At 45.7% G+C, this 26,975-nt stretch overlaps 3 protein-coding genes across 3 annotated transcripts in view; 2 read left to right on the forward strand and 1 right to left on the reverse strand.

Moving 5' to 3' along the window:
• Positions 1 to 21,952, reverse strand: part of CLIC2 (chloride intracellular channel 2) — a 93,191-nt gene extending 71,239 nt beyond the window's left edge. Inside the window, exon 1 of the mRNA XM_030806679.1 lies at positions 21,836 to 21,952. Coding sequence (XP_030662539.1) covers positions 21,836 to 21,931 — 96 coding nt within the window. The 5' untranslated portion in view covers positions 21,932 to 21,952. The remainder of the gene's footprint in view (positions 1 to 21,835) is intronic.
• On the forward strand, positions 20,685 to 21,272 carry LOC100595043 (histone H2A-Bbd type 2/3). Its single transcript, XM_003282156.4, has one exon. The coding sequence runs from the start codon at positions 20,760 to 20,762 to the stop codon at positions 21,105 to 21,107; it is 348 nt and encodes a 115-aa protein (XP_003282204.1). The 5' UTR covers positions 20,685 to 20,759; the 3' UTR covers positions 21,108 to 21,272.
• A 65-nt stretch (positions 21,953 to 22,017) lies between the features above and the next one.
• LOC100606623 (coagulation factor VIII associated 1) lies at positions 22,018 to 23,770 on the forward strand. The gene has a single exon (XM_003279332.4). The coding sequence runs from the start codon at positions 22,090 to 22,092 to the stop codon at positions 23,200 to 23,202; it is 1,113 nt and encodes a 370-aa protein (XP_003279380.1). The 5' UTR covers positions 22,018 to 22,089; the 3' UTR covers positions 23,203 to 23,770.
• Positions 23,771 to 26,975: the final 3,205 nt, after the last annotated feature.

Raw genomic sequence — 26,975 nt, forward strand, 5'->3', positions numbered from 1 at the left:
ACTATCAACAGAGTAAACAGACAACCTACAGAATGGGAGAAAATATTTGCAAACTATGCATCTGGCAAAGATCTAATATCCAGCATCTATAAGGAACTTAAACAAATTTACAGGAAAACAAACAACCCCATAAAAAAGTGGGAAAAGGACATGAACAGACACTTTTCAAAAGGAGACATACATGCGGCCAACAATCATGTGAAAAAAAAAGAGGTCAACATCACTGATCATTAGAGAAATGCAAATCAAAACCACAATGAGATACCAACTAATATTAGCCAAAATGGCCATTATTAAAAAGTAAAAAAAAATAACAGATGCTGGCGAGGCTGTGGAGAAAAAGGAATGCTTATACCTTTTGTGGGATTGTAAACAAGTTCAGCCACTGTGGAAGACAGTGTGGTGATCCCTCAAAGACCTAAAGACAGAAATACCATTCAACCCAGCAATCCCATTACTGGGTCCACACCCAAAGGACTAAAAATCATTCTGTTACAAAGACACATGCATGTGTATGTTCACTGCAGCACTATTCACAATAGCAAAGACATGGAATCAGCCTAAATCCCCAACAGTGACAGACTGGAGAAAGATAATGTGGTACATATACACCATGGAATACTATGCAGCCATAAAAAAGAATGAGATCATGTCCTTCGCAGGGACATGGATGGAGCTGGAGGCCCTTATCCTTAGCAGACCAACACAGGAACAGAAAACCAAATACTGCATGTTCTCACTTATAAGTGAGAGTTAAATGATGAGACCATATGGACACATAGAGGGGAACAACACACACTGGGGCCTTTTGGAGGATAGAGGGTGTGAGGAGGGAGAGGACCAAGAAAAACAACTAATGGGTACTAAGCTTAATACCTGGGTGATGAAATAATCTATGCAACAAATCCCCTATGACACAAGTTTACCTATGTAACAAACCTGCACTTGTACCCCTGAACTTAAAAGTTAAAAAAAAAAAAGGATTTAGTGGCTAATAAGCTCTAAATAAAGCATTTCAAACTTAAAAACAAAATCTGGCCAGGTGCCGTGGCTCACGCCTGTAATCCCAGCACTTTTGGAGGCCAAGGCAGGAGGATCGCTTGAGGTCAGGAGTTCGAAACCAGCCTGGGCAGCAAAGCAAGACCCCGTTTCTACAAAAAATAGAATTAAAAGAAAAATTAGTTGGGTGGAGTCATGAGTGCCTGCAGTCCCAGCTACTCGGGAAGCTGAGGTGGGAGGATCTCTTGAGCCCATCAGTTCAAGGCTACTGTGAACTATGATCACGCCACTGCACTCCAGCCTGGGTAACAGAGCAAGACCATGTCTCAAAAAAAAAAAAAAAAAAATCATCATTTCTAATTTTGCCTCTTCCAAGAATGGAAGGAAATTAACCTATTCAGTACTTTTTTTCTCTTGCAAAATACCAGTCAGTTGTTAGGCTCAAAACCCTTTGATAGAACATATCCATATCACTGGCCCCAGGGTGCTCTTGGGCATATTGGAAATCCACTCACTTAGCTCAGCTGTGGATTAGCTCAACTCTTAGTTACGAGGCCAGAACATGTCTGCATCCTCACCTCCCTAAGCCTGCAGCTCATCAGAACCAAAGACCCTGGCAGAGTTTGGCGGTAGTTCTTTTTTGTCAGACTTACAGTCAGGGGTTGGTGGGTTTGTGGGTAGCTCCATTCTAGTCCTTGGCTTTAATCTGTGAGTATGGCTTTTGTCTTCCATCGTGCTCAGGGTACTTTGGAACCGCTATACATTGCAGGAGCTTAGCTTCTGGCTACCATGGTTTGCTTCCAGAGCAATAAGCGTAGTACTTCAACATGGAGACAATTATCTTTTGTTTTTGTTTTGTTTTGTTTGTTTTGTCTTGGCCATGCCTTTTTGAGTTTACCTTTTTATATTTTGTCCATCATTGCCACGTGTTTGGAGCAGTGAGCGTTCCATAACATGAACTCACTGTACCATCATGAATGGGAAGTCAGGGGAAACCTTTTCCACGTGGATTTTACTCTTCCCTGATTCCCTAAATTGGGTTTGCAAAATACTACTGTGCCCTTTCTTGATGATTCGGGCTTATCTTTATGACTGTCTGTTTTTGTGTCAGACTGTAAAGAAGTGTAAAAGTCTTTAGCTTGATTAATGCAATCCACGCTTCCTTTCTGGAAAAAAAAAAGGGGGAGGGGGGCATTTTTTACAGTTGCAATAAATCATCTTAAGCCATGTTGGTGTATATCATATAGATTAGTGGTGGTGTTCTAGCTTACTTTCTGTGTGGGCAGACAGGCACGGTAATTTATCCCCTGGACAACTAAAGATCACAAGGGCTAATGCTGTGTAAACCTGTGAACTCGGTGAAGGTTTTTCTCTGTTAGCCCCATCTTTCTCCATGGTCTACCCACTGATGGTGGCCACTCCCTCCAATTCATGTACTCCCTCCAATTCAGGTACTCCCTCTCACCATCTGCTTTCTAACTTCCTCTCTGATGCCTTGACTGAGGCAGTGTCATATCACAGGAAGAGCACAAACTTGGAATGATCTGGGCTTGAATTCCGTCTCTGACTTTTACTAGCCTGGGAAATTTTGGGAAGTTGCTTTCCTTCCTTGAGCCTGTGTTCCTACATATGCAAAGTGGGGCTAATAAAGGCCAGCTACCTGAAAAATCTATGATGAAGAATGAATCTATACATGTGTATAAAGTGTGAGCAGCACATAAAAAACACTCAGTACATAGTAGTTGTTTATCATTGTTGACAATATCACTATTTGAGAGAAGAGGAGGAATCAGGGCTAGGCTGTGTGTTTGACAGGAATCAACATTCTACTTAGGGGGAAGCAGCAAATTTATGACAGGCAGAATTGGAAAAGTATGTGAAAATGTTAGGGGTCAGAGAGAGTAGGCAAGTTGTGAAGCACAGATACATCGGCAAGGCATCTGAACTTCTAGGCCTGAGGGTTCCTGGATAGGAAGTTGGTTTGGGGTTTTGGCAGTCCGAAGGCTGAGAGCTGAAAGAACAGAATGGTCAGGAACAGGTCAGAGAGCCAGATGAGAAAAGCTGAGTCTGGAGAGTTTTAGGGAGAGTGGTGTGGTAACGAAGGTGTGTAGAATCAATGAGACAGGCAGGCAGACACCCATGCTCGTGATGATGCGTAGTTAAGGTGGAGCACATACTTCCACATCTACCTTCACCATCTCCCAAAACCCCACTGGAACTGCTACAAATATGATTTTTGAAAGGATTAGAAGGATAGGAGTGAAGATGAAATAAAAAGGGTTGAAGAACAGGAAAGGAGAAAACAACTAAATTTTGGATGCTGAAGAACAGATGGATGAGTGGCAACTGACTTAGCAGATCCAAGAAGGCCACAAACTAGGAATTCTGAGACCTTAGTGGGAAAAGCAAACAGCTAACTTGATTTACTCCCCACCCCCAGGAATCTTCAAAGGCTGGACCAGGGTAACTCTGGAAGTGGAGTTACCTCTGGAAGTGAAGAGGGTTGGGTATCAAAATAATGAAGGCTGTTTGAAAACTCTTTTAAGAAGTAGATTCATTGCCAGATCCCCTCCTGCTGTCAATGCCAGTGAGGGGCTGGCCCTTCCCTGCTCTGACAGAAGCCTGGAGTGTTATTCCCTGGAGAGGGTAAAGCAGAGGGTCTCTGGATGGGGAGTTCCCAGACTTAGTTGAGGGCTGGGGTCCTGTACTGAAAACAGGGGTGCTGAGTGGAAGCATGTGTCCTGAAAGCTGTGAACTCCCAGTCTTCTTCCCTGCCCCTGCCCCTGCCCCTGCCCCTAAAATTCTGGCAGCTGGAAGAGTCTTCTGTGAGCCATCTGACCAACCTAAGAGAAAAAGATCTAAGGAGGCTGACACTGAAGGCTCCCCAGTAAAGGGCTCACTCAGCTGGGTTACTCCCCAATGAGGTACATAGTTTGATACTGTGAGGAAGAAGACACCCATTCAATTGAGGGTACTTATTTTTGGAATAGGAGGAGAGACCTGAGCATTTTAGTGTCTGCAAGGAAAGGAGCCAGGCAGAGAAGACGGAGAGATTAGAGATTCTTGAGAGAAGAGGTAATTGATGGAGTGAGGCACCTGGGGAGGCAGGATGGGATGGAACCCAGAGCAGGAGTGGAAGTGACAGCCTGAGTCAGAAGAAAGAACCTTCATCTTTCACCGAGACAGGATGAAAAGAAATGAGATCTGGTTATAGACTCAATTCGATCCATTATTATTTTGCAGCTACTATATCCAAGGCGTTGTGTGGGGTAGTGTTCATTCATCCATCCACTCATTCATCCAACATTTTTTGGAGCAACTACTGTGTTCCAGGCACTGTGCTGGGTGCTGGAGATACCGAGATGAATCAGACAAGGTTCCAGTCCTCAAGGAGCTCACAGTCACAGGGCGAAAGCAGGCTCACAACATAGGGCAATATGTGCTGTGAAACTGAGCACAGGGGGCTGTGAGGAAACGGAGCAAGGGACACTGTAGAGAAGGGAATGAAGCAGGTATGGAAATGGATATAGAACAAGGCATGGACTGTTCTGTGCGTTCAAGGGCAGAGAGATCTCATCCAGCAGGGCCCATCTGCAGAGGTTTCATGAAGTTAGGTGGTCTTTGAGTTGAAACCGAGAGGATGCCTAGGGTTTCTTTCAACCTGCAGTGACGTGGGGGTGGGGAAGGGGTGCCCACCAAAAGGTGAAAACAGATGCAAAGATCCAGAGGCAGGAAATTGCAAGAGGACATGTTCAGGGTAGAGGGAGAGGCCCTGGTTGAGCACCTGAGAAGCCCCGGTTGAGAGTATGCTGAGGCAAGTAGTAGGAGGTGCAGTTGCGAAGCAGGAATAGGATGAGATGCAAAAAATATCACTGAAGCAACATCACAAAATGCAACCGGGTTGAACAAATGGATTGTGTAAAAAACACCAGACTGTGAAATGAGAAACCCGATTCTGTTTTAGGCCCAGCTCTGAAACAAACTTGCTCTTGATGTGGTATGTAGTGACTCAGTTAACGTCTCTGAACATTGGTTTCTTCATCCATCAAGTGGTAGCAGGAACACCTTTCCTGCCTATCTCATGGGGTTCTCATGAGGAGCATATGAGTCAGTGTACAAGAAAACACCATTAAAAAAAAAAAAAAAAAAAAAACTCTTTAAACTGCCGGTGCACACACGTAAAGGCTTATTATTGAGGAGGCGCTTGTGCTGGGAACACAACCCTAACCCTAACCAGGGGAGCAAATGTACTGAAATATTCTCCTAAAGGGATCCAACAACATTCTGAAACTAGTTGTTAGGTAACATGGGGAGCGAATCAACTCCTGTTAATTTGGAATGTCTAGATATCAAATTTACATACAATAAAAATAGATTTGTACTATCCCGGTAGCCTACCGATGATAGTAAAACAGGAATTATACACACAAAAACATGCAAATGTCCAATTGTTCTTCATTCACTCAACCAACATTCATTGACCACTCTGCTGTGCACTGAGGGCGGGCACAGTGGAGGCCAGACAAATAGAATTTCTGCCCTCAAGATCTCCTTGTACCATGGGAGACAGATGTATTAACAGCAATGTTAACACCAGGTAAGCACAAGGAGTCTGTGGGAGCTCAGAACAAGGGTACCTAAACCAGTCTTTTGCAGCTGAGGTTGTATTAATATGAAGTAGTACCATTGCCCCGATTTTACAGATGAGGAAACTGAGAGTTAGAGAGCAAGTGACAGAGCCAGTACTCTAACCCAGCTGTTTTAATTCTGAATCCAGGGCTTTTTCTGTCTCGCCACAGCTGCCTCTTTTGCTTTGTAAATACTTTAGGTCTAATGCATATGGCAAAAGATAAGTTGTCTTGTGTGTCCCTGCCCATCCTAGACTGTCTGCTCCTTTCCAGAGACAAACAGGAATTTGGGGGTTAGAGCACTTCCATGTGCCCAAAATGTTATATTTCAGATATAAGTAATAATAATAATAATTAATAAATAATAATAAAAGTCCTCACCCTATCTATAAGTTCCTTTTGAAAGTTTCTCAAGAGTCCAGGAGTGTGTGTGCACACACGCGTGTATGTGTGGGTGCATATGTATGCACGTGTACGTGCACGCATGCAAGTGGGTGCGTGTGCGTAGGCGTTTGGAGTAAGGAAGGTTGGGAAGCACTGGCTCCTGCATTTTCAACAAACCTAGATACAGAGAAAATGGAAAATGAGCCCAAACAAAAAGGAACTTGCAGAAGAAGACAGGTGAAAATAACCAATGAGAGAAAAGAGTTCTCAGGAGACACCAGGAAAGTGGTGTCTTACTGGCCACATCTGCTGCTTCACTGGCAGTTCCATTAAAATAAAATATACTCCACTAAAATATATATAGGGAAAGTGGTTTTCTCCATCATGTTCTTCTGGGAATTTTGTGGAAATTTCCTGACGTTGTGTGAGTCATAAAAGGAAAAAGAAATAATTTCCATTTCTGGAAATAGTGCAGATTACATAACCCGAAATCCCTCCTTGCTACACAACACCTAAAAAAGCTGGGTAACTAGTGGTCTGTGGTTGCCAAAAATGGCATCCTGTGAACATCCGGGAGCCTCAAGCAATCCCAACACTACGGCAACTGAAAAAAAAAAGAAGGGATTGCACTAAGTCGTAAGATCCCTTTCATCCATTTCTTTGCACCATATCATTCTTTAGTTCTTGTATTCACTCATTCACTGGAACATTTACTGAGCACTGATTCTATATCAGGTATTGGCTGCGTTGTGTTTTGATGAATACAAAGTTGAAAGGCATGGTCCCTGTATTCAAATAGCTCACCACGTTGTGCAGTGGCTCTTGACCGGAGCTGCACATCAGAATCACTTGAGAAGGTCTGCAGCAATGCATATGCCTGCCTTCCTCACTGCCCTCAAGATTCTAACTTCATTCTGGAGGGAAATGAATAGCCTGGCATTCTTTCTGTGTTGATTTCTGAAACCCAGAGCCTGAAGGGAATTCAAAGTGTTAGACAGCATTCTATAGAAATATGAAAGGGAAAGGATTTCTTCTGGACAGGATAGTTCCACAAGCTCAGGGGAAGGTGCAGAAGAGGCGAGACCTCTGTCATTTCCAAGAGGAGTGGGAACCTGGGCCCTGCTGCCCGACAGCAATGCCAAGGAGAGACGTGGATTGATTTGAGAGGCATTTTGAAGGTAGAGTCCACTGAACTTGGTGTCCAATTAATTGCGAGAGAGGGGTTGAGGGAGAGGAAGGTGTCAAGATGACTCCCAGGTTACTGGTTTGGTCAACTGGGCACACCTTATTCACACAGGGAATATTAGAAGAGGAGAGAGCTTGGAGAGAAGATGTTTTCAGTCTTGGATATGTTTGAGTTTGGGGTGCACGTGGAACAGAACATCCAGGCAGGGAAGTCCAAGAGGCAATTGGATACTCTTATCTGAAGTTTAGCAGGGTGTTCAATCTTGTGTATCATTTTAAAGTGATTGCATCACTCCCAACCCTCTTAAAAACTTTCTGAGTAAAGCATAATACCAACTTTATACATTTCCTTTCAAAGAGTACACAAAAATCAGTTCTTTGTGCCTCAGGGAAGAGCCACACCCAGTTATCTATATAACCATATTTTGAGTACCACCTCGTGACTTTTCTGCAGCCTTCAGTACCTGCTTTTAAATGGTCACATATAATAAATGCACTAAAAGCAGCCATGCCTCACCACCGTTTGCTTAGGGCAGGATTCCCATCAGCAATGGATCTTCGTATTTTTCTGCTTCTGAGCCTAGGGAAGAAAAATCCATGAAGGTAACCAGTTCATAAAGTGGCTCTTCTTCCCAAAATTTCTTGTGACATGTGGCTTTGAGCAATTAGGGCTCTTTCAACCCCTAGGCCCTTCCTCACTTATCTTAAGCTGTCATTGAGTGTCTGGCACCCCAAAGCACCAATCTTTCTTTGAGGCTACATATTCATGAAAAGTCTTCCCCCCCATCACATTCCTCTTCCAGAAAATTTGTGGGAGCTTCTTAGTGCTCTGGGAGTTTTAAAGGGGAAAGCAATTTCCATTTCTGGAAACAGTGCACACTAGATAACCTGAAAAGCCTCCTCCTGTTACAAAGCACCTTTTAAAAGGCAGGATAAAATTTAATAAATATTCCTTTTAATGCACATATGATGAACGTATGGTGGAAATTGACCCTCAGGTGTCAAAAAACAAAGAGGAACCTAAAGAGCAGATCGATGGGCATTTGAATTTATGTTAGGCTGGTAGGGGAATGGATTCAATAACCACCAGGGAGAGGAGAAAAGCCTTGGTGCCTCACAAGGGCTACACAGTCAATGAAAGGATGGACTAGGAAAAAAAAGTCTTCCCACCACCACGGTGAGATGACAAGAGGGTTTGTTTCTTCATGGGTTCTGGTGGGAGAAAATAAAATGCTTCCCCTGGTCATTTGTAACTCTAAGGCTATTGTCATGTAGGTCTAGGGTTGGAATTAATACCTCTTATTTAGGTCTTGAAAACCCCAAGCTTACACATTAACATCAAAAAGATAACAGCCAGAGATACACCCCCAGTCAAACCTCACTGAAGTCACACAGACGAAGCCGTTTGAACAAATCCCTAAACTCACAAACAAAATTATAAAACACCTGAGGAAAAAAAAAACCGCCTGTGATTGAGTATCAGCAAACACAATGATGAGCAGGATTAGACTACCAAAAACTTCAGATAATAGAGCCAACCGAGAGTATAAAATAAGTTTGTGTAAGACACTTAGAAATAATAAGGAATCCAAACATATTCACACCAGTTAGAATGGCCATCATTAAAAAGTCAGGAAACAACAGGTGCTGGAGAGGATGTGGAGAAATAGGAACACTTTTACACTGTTGGTGGGACTGTAAACTAGTTCAACCATTGTGGAAGTCAGTGTGGCGATTCCTCAGGGATCTAGAACTAGAAATACCATCTGACCCAGCCATCCCATTACTGGGTATGTACCCAAAGGACTATAAATCATGCTGCTCTAAAGACACATGCACACGTATGTTTATTGCGGCACTATTCACAATAGCAAATACTTGGAACCAACCCAAATGTCCATCAATGATAGACAGGATTAAGAAAATGTGGCACATATACACCATGGAATACTATGCAGCCATAAAAAATGATGAGTTCGTGTCCTTTGTAGGGACATGGATGAAACTGGAAACCATCATTCTCAGTAAACTATGGCAACGACAAAAAACCAAACACCGCATGTTCTCACTCATAGGTGGGAACTGAACAATGAGAACACTTGGACACAGGAAGGGGAACATCACACTCCGGGGACTGTTGTGGGGTGGGGGGAGGGGGAGGGACAGCATTAGGAGATATACCTAATGCTAAATGACGAGTTAATGGGTGCAGCACACCAACATGGCACATGGATACATATGTAACAAACCTGCACATTGTGCACATGTACCCTAAAACTTAAAGTATAATAATAATAAAAAGAAAATGTGGTATATGTACACAATGAAATATTATTCAGCCTTGAAAAAAGAGACCCTGCCATTTGCCACAACATGGATGGACTTGGAGGACATTATGCTTGCTAAGTGAAATTAGCCAGACATAGAAAAAGAAATATTGCATGGTTTTACATATTGTGGAATCTATGCTTTTAAAAGCTCAAACACACAGAAAATGAAACAGTAGTTATCACAGGTGGGAGTGGGGAGAGGAAATGGGGCGATGTAGCTCAAAGGATACAATATGGCAGACATGTACGATGGACAAGTCTAGAGATCTGGTGTACAACATGAGGACTGAAATTAATAAAATTGTATTGTATTAGCGATTTTGTTAAACGAGTAGATTTTAGCTGCTCTTATCACCAAAAAAGTAACACGTGAGAGGACAGACATTAATCCGCTTCACTATTCTAACCATTTTACTATCTACACGTCTCATCATGTTGTAAACCTCAAGTATACACAATAAAATTTATTTTTTAAAAAACAAAACGAAACAAAAAAAGAAAGATCAAGGTTCTATGGAAAAAGAAGAGGCCGGTTTCTTTCTTTAAGGAACCAAATAGAACTTCCGAAAATGAAAGACATTATTTCCAGTGACAGCAAAAGATCAGAGGATGGGTTTAAAAGCAGATTCATCTGCTTTAGTGAACTGGAAGATAGAAGTAAGGAAATTATTCAGAAGGCAGCAAGGAGAGATAGCAAATGTATAAACGGTTAAGAGATACAGAAAAATGATGCAAAGGTCCAAAAAACCTCTAATAGGAATGACAGAATCAGAGAATAAAGAGAACAGGGGTAAACCAATAATCAAAAGGATACTGGCTGGAAATTTTCAGATTTGAAAACAGACGTAGTTCCTCGTATTCTAAAAGCATGAGCCACAGCAAGAATCAATAAAACTGAATCACAGGGAAACTGGCGCAGGTCAACAAAGAAAAGGGGAAAGATCTTAAAATCAACTCGAAAGAAAAGACACAGTGCTATCAAAGGGATAATAAACTGACAGCAGACTTCTCACCAACTGCAATAAAAATGGAATCATATCACTAATGCATTCAGGGAATGAGGGGAAATGTCATACCCAACTAAACTACAATTCAAGAATGAGTGAAGTAAAGATATTCTTTTTGATATATTTTAAAATATTTATGTATTTATTTATTGAGACAAGGTCTCACTCTGTCGCCCAGGTTGGGGTACAGTGGTGCGATCATGGCTCACTGCAGCCTCGATCTCCTGGGCTCAAGGGATCCTCCTGCCTCAGCCTCCCTAGTAGCTAGGACTACAGGTGTGCACCTCCATGCCTGGCTATTTTTTTTTTTTCCCCGAGTAGCTGGGACTACAGGTGAGCACCACCACTCCTGGCTATTTATTTATTTATTATTTCGTAGAGACAAAGTCTCATTATGTTGCCCAGGCTGGTCTCGAACTCCTGAGCTCAAATGATCCTCCCACCTCGGCCTCCCAAAATGCTGGGATTACAGGTGTGAGCCACTGCACCCAGCCAGTAAAGATATTCTTCAGCAAAGGTTGAGAGGGCTGACCACTCACAAACCCTCACTGAAAGAAAGGCTTAAAGATGTTCTTTCATTAAAAGGAAATTGAACGAAGAGAACAAAGCAAGATGCAACAGAGGAATGGTGAACAAAGAAACTAGTAACCATGGCCATGAGTCCAAAAAAAAAAAAAGACTGCATAAAAACAATATAACTGACCAAATTATAACTAAATACTGGACAGCATTGACTTGTAAGACAAGGTCCTTGTATTGTTTGCGGTGAAATTGGAGACGATTAAGATTTGATAAAATGAAGTGTTTGCGATTAAAAATAAAAAGACCTTGATAATTTCATATCCATTGGCGTGGATTCAGATCCATTAGAAAGCTTACATTTATCTAAAACTAACTCCGAGTCAGCCAGAATATATCCCAGGAATAAAAAAATAACCCTTCCAAACCAGAGATTTTGTAACTGAACTCCGGTCCAGGCCGTTCATCACCTGAAGGCCAAAAACTCAAAGAGAGGAGCTTTGGTGAAAGGAAAGTTAGCTTTATTTGAGAAGCCAGCAACCCGGAGGAGTCAGTGAACTAGACTTCAGTGATCACCTCTCTGAGTTGTGCCTCTGGATTAGGGGTTTTTAAGGGAAAGCAGAGGAAATAATGATCAAAACATTCTTCTAAAACGTGTTCAGTCTCAGGTGGGCAGTTAATCGCTGCTTTCTTGGTCAATGTTTTGTGACCTTCTACAGGCACCGTCAGCCTATTCTTACCAGGCTGGTCAGCCCCTTCCCAGAGTTGCTGGTTGGCGTGTTTTCTTTTATCTCTGTTGAAGGTCCTGTTTTCCTGAGGCTATTTTTAGTGAATAATCTACAAACTCAAGCAAAGCAATAATCATATTCAAGCGAGCAAGCTTTTATCTAACTTGGAGTCAGTAACATTACAATTTATTTGTAAAAGATGGTAGAGGGAAGAAAGATAGAAAAATCTCCCTTCCCCTCTCGTACTAAATAAATAAAAAATAATCGTAAAAAGCAGAACGAGGAAAAGAGAAGAATAAGGAGGAGAAGCAGGAGAAGGAGGGAGAGAGGGAGGAAAGTGGCTTCCCAGGAATGAAACTATATATATATATATAATCTGTATAAATTCTAGTGGGGAGGATGGCTGGTTTAGCACACTTCTGATTTTGTCCCCACCCCCTGGAAGCAATACTGAGGAAAAACAATGTGAGCCAGTTAGATCCTGAGAATGGGATGTAAGGCTCTCTAACTTGAGGAGAAATGCACTGAGAGAATAAGCAGAAAAAAATTAGGTAAATACCTTTGTGAATAGAAGCCCTCAATTGCCACTCCTAGATTTCACCAGCGGTAGGAAGGCTCCCAATTCTTTCCATTTTCCAAGACACTGTGCTGAGTTGGGCGAACAAAAAAAAAATCCTCAGAGTAAGACACACCCTTGCATGGATGGACTGGAGCATGATACATGATATTTAGCAAGATCTTAGAAGAAAAGGTAGATTGAAATCAACATCCCGCCTGCCCTCAAATTATCACCCTCAGAATGTTAGAGCAAATAGAAAGTCTGACAATGTTTTCCATAACTGAAATAAAAACAAATGGTTTAGCAATGATGCTAACAATCTACAGGGATAGAGAGGGAGAGGGAAAAGGAGAGAAGAGAGGAGACAGAGAGGGAAGGAGGAAGGAAGGAAGAAAGAAGAAAGGAGGGAAAACGAGAAGAGGGGAGGAGGGAAGGAAGAAAAAGAAGAAAAGAAATAAAGAAGGAAATAGAGAGAAAGAGAAAGAAGAAGAGAGAAAGCAAGAAAAAAGAAAGAAATACAAAAGAAAGAAGAAAGAAAGAGAAAGAAAGAAACCATCATAGTATACAAAAGACAGATAACCATCACAGACTGGAAGAATGCATAAAACAAGGAACAGATGCAACTAACCCTAGAGTTCTCTAAGCCATAGTAAAATTTAAAATATGATTTCAACTTAACAAAGTTTCAAAGACCAGATGATTGGCAGCTGAATATGATTTTTTTTTTTTTAAAAGGAGATTACTGAGCTCAGAAAAGAAACCGAGAACTCAGAGAACCACATGGTGGATCAAAGAAGTAAATTAGGAAGAGCAAGATGCAGAAGAGACATGCACACAAATCGAAACAAGGGCATGGAGGAAGGACTTTAGACGGTCACGCTAATGCTGATCCAACATTAAGATAATTTACATGCCTTAAGTAAAGAGCCTAATAAATGGGATAGAAAAATATCCACAGATGCCATATGTGAAAAGTTTCCAGAAATAAAGGAAGAATTGAACCTGCTCCTCAGAAGGACAAAGTCTCTACCAGGAAAAATTGATGCAGAACAATCACTATTGAGGTATGTTCTAGTTGTGTTATGGTACTTCAAAAAACATTAAAGAATTTCTTAAATTCTTTAAAGACACCTAAGCATGCACGCACACGCACGTGCACGCACGCGTGCGCGCGCACACACACACACACACACATACACACATCAACTACTTACAAGGGAACAAATTTGTTCACTTAAATATAAAAGTAAAACGTAACATCTCCAGAATGTTTCTGCTCCTGGGTGAGATGAAGCATGCACACTCTACTGAATGCAGCTATAAAATGTGGACACAGTGCATGGGCCAGCTATTTGAGGACTCTGAAAAGTAAACGGAAGGAGGGAGACCGGGGAAAGACTACAATCTGAAGCACCACTGAAACAGCAGTGAATTTGACATTTTCCCCCCTTTAGTATCCTTGGCTCAATGTAGCCTGCAAGTTAGAAGTAGACAGTGGTGTGAACAGAGAGAGCTCTGGTTCTGACGTGAGAAGAGGGAAAACGGAATACTAACCCTCAGCGATAGTTAAGGGAATCCTCAGTTTTTCTTTCTTCTTTTCTTTGTACTTTCATGTTCTAGCCCACAGGCAATCCTGTGGCAGCAGTGGTGGTGACAGAGGCAGTGACAGTGGCAGCCACCAGGGCCTTCAGGTGATTAAAACTCTGAAGGAAAGTAACCTTCCTCTCTGATTGTAGGTCCCAAGAGGGTGCCCATGACTTCTTTTTCCCCTCTTTGGTCTTCCTGCCGAATGACACCAGAGGAAGGCAAAGGCACAGGAAGCGTGTGGCAGAGAAGAGTAACTAAAGCGACAGCAACAGCTGCCTGGCTAGAAGGTTGAAAAAGGGAAGCTGAGGGAACCAGACAGTGCTGGGGAGATTGCAGGGAGGGAGGAAGTGCTTGGGAAAGTAAACCCATGAAGCTGTGTATGAGCTTCCTGGCTTACCCCCAAGCTGTGTATGTGCAGATGTGATCCTGTACGACATACAAAGGACTTTGAGAACTGCACTGAGTAAGGGATATAGACCTCGCCGGCTCCAAGACTGCTGATCATGCTTAACAGAACCAAATACTATTGCAAAGGCTTTGAAATGGAACTAACATTAAAACCCCTGGTCAGAACATGTGGCCTGAGCCTAAGTGACTGGGGGAAAAATGAGTGGAGACTTGGGGATCTGTGGGAATATGACAAAAGAGCTACCTTTTCTGTCATCATAGTGACAGAAGGAAAGGAGGAAGAGGGTGGGACTGAAAAAGTATTCAAATAAATAATGGCTGGAAGATTCTAAATATGGCAAAAGACACATGCCTGTACATTTAAGAAGCTGAGTGAACCCCAAACAGAATAATCTTACAGAAACTTACACCAAGAAGCATCACAGTCAAACTTCTGAAAACTAAAGACCTAGAAAAAAAGTCTCAAAAGCAGAGAGAGAGAGAAAGGAAACCTTACCTATACGGGAAAAGGAATTAGAATGGCAACATATTTCTCATTAGAAACCACGGAGGCCAGAGGAAGTGGCATAACACTTCTCAAGTGGCAAAACAAAAGAACCAGAACCCTGTCTACAAAGTGAAATTACCTTCAGGAATGCAGGGGAAATCAAGACATTCGCAGAAAAAGGAAAAGTAAGAGAGATTGTTGCCATCAGACCTACCCTTACCTCTACGCTTACAGAAGCTTCCTACATGAGATTCCACTAGGCATGTAAAATGCCTTGGCTGAGCATGACCTGCTCACCAATTCTCTCTAATGTGGACATTTATCATGCTGCCCAGTACTGGGAAGATATGTCTTAGAATTTCTCACGAGCTCCTAGTACAAGTCTGGTCTAGTTTCTGCCTCCAACCCCTCCACTGAAATTGCTCTTGCCAAGGCCCCCAGCAACACTTGCATTGCTTAATTCAGTGAACGGGTTTTAATGCTTATCGTTTTGGAACTCAGCAAGTGTTTCTGAGTTTGTCACTTCTTGTTCAGTTCCTCTGCCTTCCTTCTGAACCTTCTGCTCTCATCTCTTTCTGGCTTGATTATCTTTCAGCGTGTGCCCCCCCACCCCGCACCAACTTTATCTGTGGAGACACTCCTCTAGTCTTCTTCCAATGATGTTCCTCTTTTGCTTGCCCCTTAAAAGAAGTTGTCCTTGGTCCCCTTATATATTCTCTCCATGTGCTGTCCCTGAATGGTCTCAGCTACATTCATGGCTTCAAGAACTACCCTGATGAGTCACAAATCTATATTTTCAGTATTGACTTCACTCCTGAACTCCTAAGCCAAATCTCCTTCATCTCCCTCTGGATATCCCACAGGCATTTCAAATTTCACATGCTCAAGACTGAACTCATCTTCCGACCCATACGCAGACCTCCTCCTTCATCCCATTTGTCCAGGAATGACTCCAAAGTCTGTAGTCACCTCACTCTATCCCTGTGGAGTCATGCTAGAGCTTTTTCACTTCCCCATCGCCACTCCCTTCCCCTGCCAACCAATGCCCCGCTTTTCCAATTGGCTAACTTGTACTCATTCTTCGACCATTTCTCCAGGAACATTTCCCCAACCCCCAAAGTCTGTGTGAAGTACTCCTCTTATGTGTTCCTACAGCACTTTCTTAGTCCATCTATGTCCATTCCATAAAGGAATACCTGAGGCTGGGTAATTTATAAAGAAAAGAGGTGTTTTTGGCTCATGATTCTGCAGGCTGTACAGGAAACATGGTGCTGGCATCTGCTTGGTTTCTGGTGAGGGTCTCAGGCTGCTTCCACTCGTGGCATAAGGTGAAGGGGAGCCGACAAGTGCAGAGATCACATGGTGAGAGAGGAATCAAGGTGGCGGGGGGGAAGGGGGAGGTGCTACACTCTTTTTTAACAACCAGCTCTTGTGGGAATGAATCAAGTGAGAACTCACTCATTACTGCGAGGCTGGCACCAAGCCATTCATGAAGGATCCACCCCATGACCCAAACACCTTCCATTAGACCCCACCTTCCAACACTGGGTATCAAATTTCTACATGGGATTTGGAGGGGTCAAACAAACCAAACTATAACCAGCACCTTGAACTTCCCCTCTCATAGCACTTATCACAGTATAGTGTTGTAGTTGTCTGGTTCCTTGTCTGTATGTTCCACCAGACTGCATGCAGGGATCTGATCTATATTTCTCGCTGGTGTTGTCTCAATGCTTAACACAGTATACCTGGCACTACCCTCCAATATTTTTTGAAGAATGAGCACATGAATTATCATGTCTCCAGCTAGGTTTGCCAGTATGAGTAATATGTAGTGAGTGCCTACTGTGTGCCATTTTACTACCTAAACTTTTTAGGAAGTCTGTCCCCTAGTCTTATCCACCAATGCCATTGTCTTAGTTGAGATACCTGTCATTTCTTGACTGGTATAATACAGCAGCTTTCTAATTCCAATCTCAGTCCTCTCTGTTCTATTCTCCACACACAATCCTCTCTGTTCTATTCTCCACACAGCTTCCAGGGTGATCTTTCTAGAGGCAAATCAGACCATGTCACTCCCAAGCTGAAAGACCACAGTGGGTTCAGTGTAGCCTACAGGGTATTCTAAAACCTGAGCATGGCATAATAGAACCTCCATGTCTTGGCTCCCGCCTACCTGTTTCCCAGCCACATCAACCACTACTGCTCCACTGGCATCCTACTCTCCAGCCTGAATGAATTGGTTGCAACTCCCCTCCTCCCACCAGTGCCTTGGCTTCTCATCGTGCTACAGATTCTTGAACACACACATTGTCCTCCAAGAAGCTTGCCAGATCCACTCCTATTCTTTCAACGAAATGTTTATTGACCACTCTTTATACACTATGACCAAATAGGATTTATCCCACAAATGTAAGGTTGGTTCAACATGTGAAAATCAATTTATATAATACACCATATTAACAGAATGCATGGCGGAGTGGCAGGGAGGGGGCTCATGGTCATCTTAATCATGTACAAAAAGGATCATTTGACAAAACACAGTAGCCTTTCATGAAAATAAACTCAACAGACCAGGAACAGAAAGAAACTTCTTCAACCTGACAGAGGGCGTCCAAGAAAAACCCAGAGATAATATCATACTTAATGGTGAGAGACTGGTTGATTTCCCCCTAAGATCAGGAATGCCACTCCTAATTCAACATCATACTCAAAGTTCAAGTCAGGGCAGTTAGTCAAGAAAAAGAAATAAAAGGCATCCAGATTGGAAAGGAACAAGTAAAACCATCTCTATTCACAGATGCATAGATGGCATGTTCTTATATAGAGGACACTAAAGAGTCCAACAAAAGAAAAAAAAAATGAGACGGTTAGGCTCTGTGTCCCCACCCAAATCTCATGTCGAATTGTAATCCCCCCACCTGTTGAAGGAAGGGCCTAGTGGGAGGTGATTGAATCACGGGGGCGGACTTCCCCCTTGCTATTCTTGTGATAGAGTGCTCACAAGATCTGATGATTGTCTGAAAATGTGCAGCGCTTCCCCCTTTGCGCGCGTTCTCTCTCTCTTCCTCCTGCTCAAACATGTGAAGAAGGTGCTTGCTTCCCCTTCACCTTCCGCCATGATTGCACGTTTCCTGAGGCCTGCCCAGAAGCAGAAGCCTGCACAGCCTGCAGAACCATGAGGCAATTAAACCTCTTTTCTTTATGAATTACCCATTCTCAGGCAGTTCTTTATAGCAGTGTAGGAACGGACCAATACGCCAACCCTGTCTGAGTATGCTCAGCAAAGCATATTAGGCTCAGCAAAGTTGCAGTATCCAAGATCAATCTGCAACAATCAGTTGTATTTCCATACCCTAGCAATGAATAACATGAAAATAAGATTAAGGAAATGATTCATTTTACAGTAGCGTCGAAACAATAAAATGTCGAGGAATAAATTTAACAAAAGGTGTATAAGACGTATACTCTGAAAATTACAAGACGTTGCTAAAATAAATTAAAGAAGACCTAAATAAATCGAAAGGCATTTTGTGTTAATGGATTGGAACACTTAATATTGTTAAGATGCCCATAATCTCCAAGGCAATATACAGATTCATTGTGATGCCTGTCAGAATCCAACCTGCCTTCTTTGTGAAAACTGACAAGCTGATCCTAAAATTCATATGAAAGTGTAAGGGGCTCAGATAGCCAAAACAACCTCAGAAAAGAAAAAAGTTGAAGGACTCACGCTTCCCAATTTCAAAACGTACTACAAAGCTGCAGTAATCCGAAAAGGGTGGTACTGCCATCGTGATAGACATATTAGGTCGATGTTACAGAACTCCGAGTCAGGAATAAACCCATATATTTATGTAAAGTTTATTTTCAGTAAGAGTTCCAGCGCCCCTCAATGGGTGGAGGGGAAGAATAATCCCCTCAACAAACCGCGCTGGGACAACTGGATAGCCACATGCAAAAGAATGCCCCTGGACCCCTACCTCACATCATGTAAAGAATTAATTCAAAATGGATCACAGATCTAAATGTAAGGGCTGAAACTATAAAACTCTAAGAAGAAAACAGAGATGTAACTTTGCACGACCTTGGATTAGGCAACAGCTCCTTCAGTATGACACCAAAGGCACAGCCACAGACATCTTTTCATTTGGCAAGTTGGACTACATCCAAATTTAAATCTTGTGGGCAACAAAGGGCTCTATCCAGAAAGTGAATGGGAGAAACATTTGCAAATCACATATCTGATAAGAGTCTATTTTCCAGAATATATGAACAAGTTTTAGAAGCCCACAGCCAAAATACAATCAACCGAATTAAAAAATGGGCAAAGGGCTTGAATAGACATTCCTCCAAAGCAGAGGTACAAAGGGCCAAGAAGCACATGAAAAGATGTCTTAGTCTGTTTCCTGTTGCCATAATTGAATACCCGACACTGAACAATTTGCAAAGAAAAGAAATTTATTTCTTACCGTTCTGGGGACTGGGAAGTGCCCCGGCATCTGGTGATGGCAGAGGGTATCACATGGCGAGAGGGCAAGAGCGTGTACGTCGTTTCAGGCCTCTCTTCCTATTCTTATAAAGCCACCAGTCGCATCATGGGGGTCTCACCCCGATGACCTTATCTAATCCTAATTACCGTCTCAAAGGCTGCGCCTCCAATCAACATGTGAATTTGGGGATTAAGTTTCCAAGGCACACAGTTTGGCGGACACACTCAAACCACAGCAACATCATCAGCCATTTGGGAAATACAAATGAAAACCACCATGAGACAGCACTTCACACCCACTAGGATGGCTATTGTAAACAAAACAAAACGAGGCAAACAGAAAACAAGTTTTGATGAGGCTGTGAAGAAATTGGGACTCTCATGCACTACTGTTGGGAATGCGAAAGATTACAGCTGCTGTGGAAATCAGTTTGGTGGTTCCTCAATAAGTTAAACAGAATTACCACATGAGCCAGCAGTTTGACTCCTAGAAATAGACCCAAAAGAACTGAAAACAGATATTCAAAGAAAAACTTGTACAGAGATGGTCACGGCAGTGCTATTCACAGTAGCCAGACGGGGGAAATAACCTGTCCATCAACTGACGAGTGGGTAAAAAAATGTGGCCTCCTGTTTATACAACAGAATCGTACTCAGTCATTCAAAGGAAGGAAGTACTGATTCATGCCTCTACACGGATGAACCCTGATGAAACCATTACGCTAAGTGAAAGCAGCCAGACACACAAGGCCTCACATTTGGTCGTATAATTCCATCTATAGGAAATCTCCAGAACAGGCTAACCTCTATGGACAGAAAGCTGATTGACTAGTGGTTGCCAGGGACTATCTGGAACGTGTGCACGGGCGGGGGGAGGGGGTGTGTGTGGGAGGGTGTGGGGGTCGGTAGTGGTGGTGTGGAAGGAGGCGTGTGGCAAGTGACTGCTTATAGGTACAGGGGTTTCGGTTTCTTTTCGGGGTGTTGAAAGCGTTTTGGAACTAGGTGGTTGTGATGGATGTGCAACACCGTGAAGGCGTGGTCCCTATCCTCCCCTCGCCCACCCCTTTGTCTTTCCCACAATGTTCCCATCCGGTAGAAAGGGAGAGTTCCCACTGGCAAAGAGAGGGTCACGAGCGCGATTCCCCCTGCCCCGCCCCGCCCCACCCCACCCCCCACGGCCCTCCAGCCACTTCTAGGCCCAGGCCTGCTCCCTCCAGGCCAATGGGAAAGCGATGAGGTCACCTGATGGACGTGTGTTCCTTGTGAGGGGCCGTCACCACGTGCGTGCCCGTCACCGGATGTGCGTGCCCATTGGTCTCGGCTCCCTAGCCAATGAGGGGCTGGGCCCTGGTCGCTAGGATACAGAGTACTGGACGCGGTAACTGTCATCTTGAGAGCCATCTTGCCTAGCTAGGCCAAGCCGAGATAGCACACTCGACGCCCAGCATGCCGAGGAGGAGGAGCCACCGAGGGTCCTCCGGTGCTGGCGGCCGGGGGCGGACCTGCTCTCGCACCGTCCGAGCGGAGCTTTCGTTTTCGGTGAGCCAGGTGGAGCGCGGTCTACGGGAGGGCCACTACGCTCAGCGCCTGAGTCGCACGGCGCCGGTCTACCTCGCTGCGGTTATTGAGTACCTGACGGCCAAGGTCCTGGAGCTGGCGGGCAACGAGGCCCAGAACAACGGAGAGAGGAACATCACTCCCCTGCTGCTGGACATGGTGGTTCACAACAACAGGCTGCTGAGCACCCTTTTCCACACAACCACCATCTCTCGAGTGGCCCCCGGCGGGGACTAGCTTCTGACACCCGGCCCCTGGGACCTGGCAGGTCCACTCGTCCACCCACCCGGCCCCAAACTCCCCGGCCCCAAATCCCCCGGCCTTAAACACCCTCCCTGCCAACAACCCGGGCCCCACAGTCTTGGGCCTTCATTAATTCTGTCAATAAAGTGTTTAAAGGAACCCACCTGCCTGCTTCAGTCACTTTGCCTTGGGGTGGGGGTGGGGGGGCGGTGAGATGGGTTGGGGGGGGTTGTGAGACCTCCACAGCTGGAGGGATGAAGAGGTGGTGGGGGTCTGGGGTTGGGTGGGAGTCAGGGATGGCACAGAGGAGCAGTCTCTCCCGGTGACAGTGCAGGGGAGTGGCCCTGGGTGGGAAGGGGACACCCCCGCTGGTTCCGAGCAAGTCAGGGCCTGCCCAGGAAAGTCCTCAGCATGATGGTGTTCGTGGGGGCGGGTGGGCCTCAAGACCATGACTGCAGTGTAGCGACAGGCCGGACTTCTAAGGCAACCGGGGTGGGGACGGAGAGGTGGACCCGGCGCTTGGCAAGGGGCCCCGGACGGGAAGATGGAGGAGTGAGTGGTGGGGGGGAAACAGTCCAGAGCTGCACAGACACGGAACTAGGGTCACGAGTTTAGTTTGGGTCATGTTCAGATGGAGAGGCTGTGGGATGCCTTTAGCAACCTAGACCATTTGCATTGCAGCCGAGCTAGCAGCAGCTGGTGCCCCGCCAGGCCCCGCGTACCTTCCCAGGGTCTTGGATCCGCATCCCCGAGACCCTCGATTTGCATACGCCGCTCACAGCCCGGCCAGGCCCCGCCTCCGATCCCGCTCTTTGCATGTCACCAGGGCTGGGGAGCGGGCGCGGGCGCGGGCGCGGGCACGGGCACGCCGGCAGCCCGCCAAGGGGGACGCAGGGCACGTCGCCCCGCCCCGCCTCGCCCGCCCGCCCGCCCGCCCGCTGCGGCAGCGCGTCCGGAAGTGCTTGGGGCGGCGAGCATGGCTGCAGCGGCGGCAGGCCTGGGCGGCGGCGCCGGCCCGGGACCCGAGGCCGGGGACTTCCTGGCCCGCTACCGGCTGGTATCGAACAAGCTGAAGAAGCGGTTCCTGCGGAAGCCGAACGTGGCGGAGGCCGGCGAGCAGTTCGGACAGCTGGGCCGGGAGCTGCGCGCCCAGGAGTGTCTGCCGTACGCGGCCTGGTGCCAGCTGGCGGTGGCGCGCTGCCAGCAGGCGCTCTTCCACGGGCCCGGGGAGGCGCTGGCCCTCACCGAGGCCGCCCGCCTCTTCCTGCGGCAGGAGCGCGATGCGCGCCAGCGCCTGGTCTGCCCCGCCGCCTACGGGGAGCCGCTGCAGGCCGCCGCCAGCGCTCTGGGCGCCGCGGTGCGTCTGCACCTCGAGCTGGGCCAGCCGGCCGCCGCCGCCGCCCTCTGCCTGGAGCTGGCCGCCGCCCTGCGCGACCTGGGCCAGCCGGCCGCCGCCGCCGGTCACTTCCAGCGCGCCGCCCAGCTCCAGCTGCCCCAGCTGCCCCTGGCCGCGCTGCAGGCGCTTGGCGAGGCCGCCTCCTGCCAGCTGCTGGCGCGCGACTACACCGGCGCCCTGGCGGTCTTCACGCGCATGCAGCGCCTGGCGCGGGAGCACGGCAGCCACCCGGTGCAGTCACTGCCGCCGCCCCCGCCGCCGGGGCCCCTGCCCGGGCCCGGGGCGACGCCCGCCCTACCGGCCGCGCTGCTTCCTCCGAACTCCGGCTCGGCGGCGCCCTCTCCCGCCGCCCTGGGCGCCTTCTCGGACGTGCTGGTCCGCTGCGAGGTGTCCCGCGTGCTGCTGCTGCTCCTCCTGCAACCACCGCCCGCCAAGCTGCTGCCGGAGCACGCCCAGACCCTGGAGAAGTACTCCTGGGAGGCTTTTGACAGCCACGGGCAGGAGAGCAGCGGCCAGCTTCCCGAGGAGCTCTTTCTGCTGCTCCAGTCTTTGGTCATGGCTTCCCACGAAAAGGACACGGACGCCATCAAGTCGCTGCAGGTGGAGATGTGGCCACTGTTGACTGCTGAGCAGAACCACCTCCTTCACCTCGTTCTGCAAGAAACCATCTCCCCCTCAGGACAGGGAGTCTGATCCATCCCATTCACCCAATGACTTTTTGCCCAGGCCGGGACTTTTTGCATCAGTCACGTTCACCAGATGACTTTGCCTGTTACCAAACCTCATGCACCCACGTTTGCGTCTGGGGAGGAATAAAAAGACATCGTTCCCGCTTCTGCGTTTTGTTATTCCTACTGCCGCCATAGGAATTATTTCGTTCGCTGAACGTTACCAGCATCCCAAGAACACATTTTGATAGAATCAGGGTAGAGGACGTGGCTGTCTTCTAAAAAGCCACGACATGAAAATGACAATCCCTTTCGTCTCCTTCCTCCACTGCTTCCACCCAACGCGGCCTCCTGCCTCCGCCTTTGTTTCATAGTGAGGATTTTATTTTGCACGGCGCCCTCCCTCTAAATACCTACCCTGGATGACTTCATCCTGCCCCTCATTTCTTAACATATTCCTGTGCCTTTGTAATGGCCAAATTTCTCCTTCCACTCGTCCGCACGGTACGTCTTCATGGGAGTCATTTTATTCCTTACAGCTTCCTTGTAACCACAGCCCTAAATCCATGATAAAGTTACTCTTGTACTCCTCATGTGTGGTTTTGGTGTCCGTCGTCTGTAAAATGTGACTCTCTTACCTGCTTGTCAGGAGGCCAAAAGCAGAACCAGATAGCTCTTTGGGCTCCAGGAGGTATTCGTTCCTTTGAAATTTCACTACGCCTCCTATGTGGGCAAGGAACCTGCAGAGATCATCTATGATGTGCTCCGTACTCAGGTGACTGCAATGCAGATACATCCAGTGCAGGGGGTCTGGTGCCGATGCATCGATTTGCATTGGAATTCACGGTTCTGGTTCTATTCCCAGAGGTATATGCAGTCTGGATCACAACAGCTTTTATTTGTAATAGGGAATTTTTTTTTTTTTTTTTTTTTTTTTTTTGGCCGAGATGGAGTCTCACTCTGTCGCCCAGGCAGGAGCGCAGTGGCGTCATCTCGGCTCACTGCAACCTCCGCCTCCTGGGTTCAAGCGATTCTCCTACCTCAGCCTCCAGAGTACCTGGGATTACAGGCGTGCACCACCACGCTGGGCTAATTTTTGTATTTTTGATGGAGATGGGGTCTCACCATGTTGGCCAAGCTGGTCTCCAACTCCTGACCTCAAATGATCCACCCTCCTCGGCCTCCCAAAGTGCTGGGATTACAGGCATGAGCCACCACGCCTGGCCTGTAATAGGGATTTTGCTGCAACTTTTAGTTAAGTAGGTGAAATCAGAGTGGTGGCCCTTTGGTGGTGTGCGATCACGTGACTGCAAGGCAGCCTCCGTGTTCCCCCAAAGCGGGATGGCGTTCCGTTTGAAAACACTAAAGTTACCAAGGCTTTCTGGCTCAAATGGAGCATGCACCCCAACTAGGCTGTTTTCTTATTTATTGCGTCTTTTTAATCCTTTTGATGGTGACAACAAGAACTCTTCAGAATATAGCCTCTTTCTCAAACTTTCAACCCTGGGGAAATGCATCCTTTGGGCCGAAGTTGCACACAATACTGATCTTCGGGGCTGAGACGTAAGGACACAGTTTGGAGTAGGTGTTTTTGTTTTGCGTCTTTTTGCAGGGGAGAGGTGTGGAGGGTTGTCACTGTGAGTTGAGTGCCTCAAAATGGGCGGGACTTGTAGGCTGTTTCTTTTCTGCTTCTATTTCTATTTCGACAGTGTGGAAGTAATGGGAAGCACAGGAGAGGCCCATTCCACCATCATTCCTCTGTCTCTCGCTTGGCTGCCAGGAAGGGTCCTACAGAGCCCTGAACGCCTGGCCCAAATTATTGTAAAAGCGGTTGAAGGGCTCATGCTCCTTTGCTCTTTGGCTCTTTCCTGGTATGCTCCTCTTAACCCGGGCTGCAGACCCGGCCGGCTGGCTTCTTGTCAGGTTTAGGAGTTACGGAGCATGACTGGTGACCAGTTTGGGATTTGGGCTTCAGGAGAAGCCTCCTTAGGCCCCTGGTCCAAACTCCTTGCATCAGGGAGGTGAGGGGAAGGATAACCAGACAGTCCAGTAGTGGGTATCTGAGCATAATTCTAGGAAACACGAAAACTCCTCGTTTTCCATTTGCCGTGGGCTCGTTCATGTATCTCCCTCAGAAACTTAAGAGCAGTGATAACTGGGCCGAGGCCAGATTTCAGCATTTTTGAGAATTCCCTCGTAATGTATCACATCAATATCAAAAGTCAACACTGATTTCTAGCATGCCAAAAGCAAATACTTTCAGAGGACATGATTAGTTTGCTTTTTAACTTGAAAACAATTCCAAATTCACACTTACAACAGCGTAAACCGTCGGAAATGGTGGCAGCGAAGCAGTGAACCCTTAAAGGCTGTTGGGGTTCCCCTTCTCCCCATTGTGAGGTACTCCCAAAAGGAGAAATGTTGCTTATGAAAGAATATTTTATACGTGAATAGTACAAAGACAAAGACGTTTGAGAACCGCTACGCCGGAGGAAGGTGGTCAAGACTGAAATTAGTGTATTAGGCAAGATCTGGTTCCTAGGTGCTGAGGATTCTGGTGCCAAGGATTAATGTTAACCGTGTAGGCATCTCTACCACCGTTAGAGGAGACCAGCATCCCACAGACTCTTTCTGTCAAGGGCCGGATAGAAATGTGTTAGTCTTTACAGACCACAGATGGGATCTGTTGCACAGTCTTCTTTGTTTCTTTGTATGTTTGTCTTTGCAATCCTTTAAACGTGTAAAAACTATTCTTAACTCACAGTCCGTACAAAAGCAGGCTATGGGCCGAATTCTGGGGCTATAGTTTGCCCACCCCTGAATTAGAACCCAGAACATAGTAGTTGCTCAATAACTGTTTAGTTTTTTTTTTATTTCAATAACTTTTGGCTTACAAGTGGTTTTTGGTTAAATGGATGAATTATATAGTGGTAAATTCTGAGATTTTAGTGCACCCATCACCCGAGTAGTGTACATTGTACCCAATGTGTAGTTTTTTTATCCCGCACCCTCACACTCTCCCCCTTCTGTGTCTCCAAAGTCCGTTATATCACTCTGTATGTCTTTGCATTCTCATAGCTTAGCTCCCACTTACAGGTGAGAACATAGGGTAATTTGGTCTTCCATTCCTGAGTTACTTCACTTAGAATAATGGCCTCCAGCTCCATCCAAGTTGCTGCAAATGACATTATTCTGTTCCTCTTTATGGCCGAGTAGTTCTCCACGGTGTGTACTTACCACATTTTCTGTATCTACTCATTGGTTGATTGGTGCTTAGGTTCGTTCTATATCTTTGCATTTGTGAATTGTGCTGAAATAAACATATGTGTGCGTTTGTGTTTTTCATATAATGACTTCTCCTTTGGGCAGACACCCAGTAGTGGGATTGCTGGATCGCGTGGTAGATCTACTTTTAGTTCTTTAAGGAATCTCCATACTGTTTCCCATAGAGGTTATACATTCCCACCTAGCAGTGTATGCACCGTCCCTTTTCACCACATCCACGCCAACGCCTATTGCTTTTTATGTGTTTGATATAATTCACCAGTAATACTATATGGGTCTGAAATTTTCTTCACAAAAAAAGGTTTTTTGTTCTGATTTTAATTTCTTTAATAGCTATAGGACAATTCCCATTTTAAATTTCTTCTTCAGTCGCTTTTAGTAACTTGTATTTGTCTATTTTTTTTTTTTTTTTGCATTTTTTGACTGAAGTTGATCTTAATATTTCCTTGTTATACTTCCAGCATCTCTAGAATCTGCTGATACATCCTTTCATTCATTCCTGGGCATGTTGAG

Source organism: Nomascus leucogenys, chromosome X, assembly GCF_006542625.1.
Source record: "Nomascus leucogenys isolate Asia chromosome X, Asia_NLE_v1, whole genome shotgun sequence".
Lineage (NCBI taxonomy): Eukaryota > Metazoa > Chordata > Mammalia > Primates > Hylobatidae > Nomascus > Nomascus leucogenys.

Bases quoted from the DNA above. Each gene is read 5' to 3' on its own strand.
- LOC100595043 (XM_003282156.4), top strand. From the start codon at position 20,760: ATGCCGAGGAGGAGGAGCCACCGAGGGTCCTCCGGTGCTGGCGGCCGG.
- LOC100606623 (XM_003279332.4), top strand. From the start codon at position 22,090: ATGGCTGCAGCGGCGGCAGGCCTGGGCGGCGGCGCCGGCCCGGGACCC.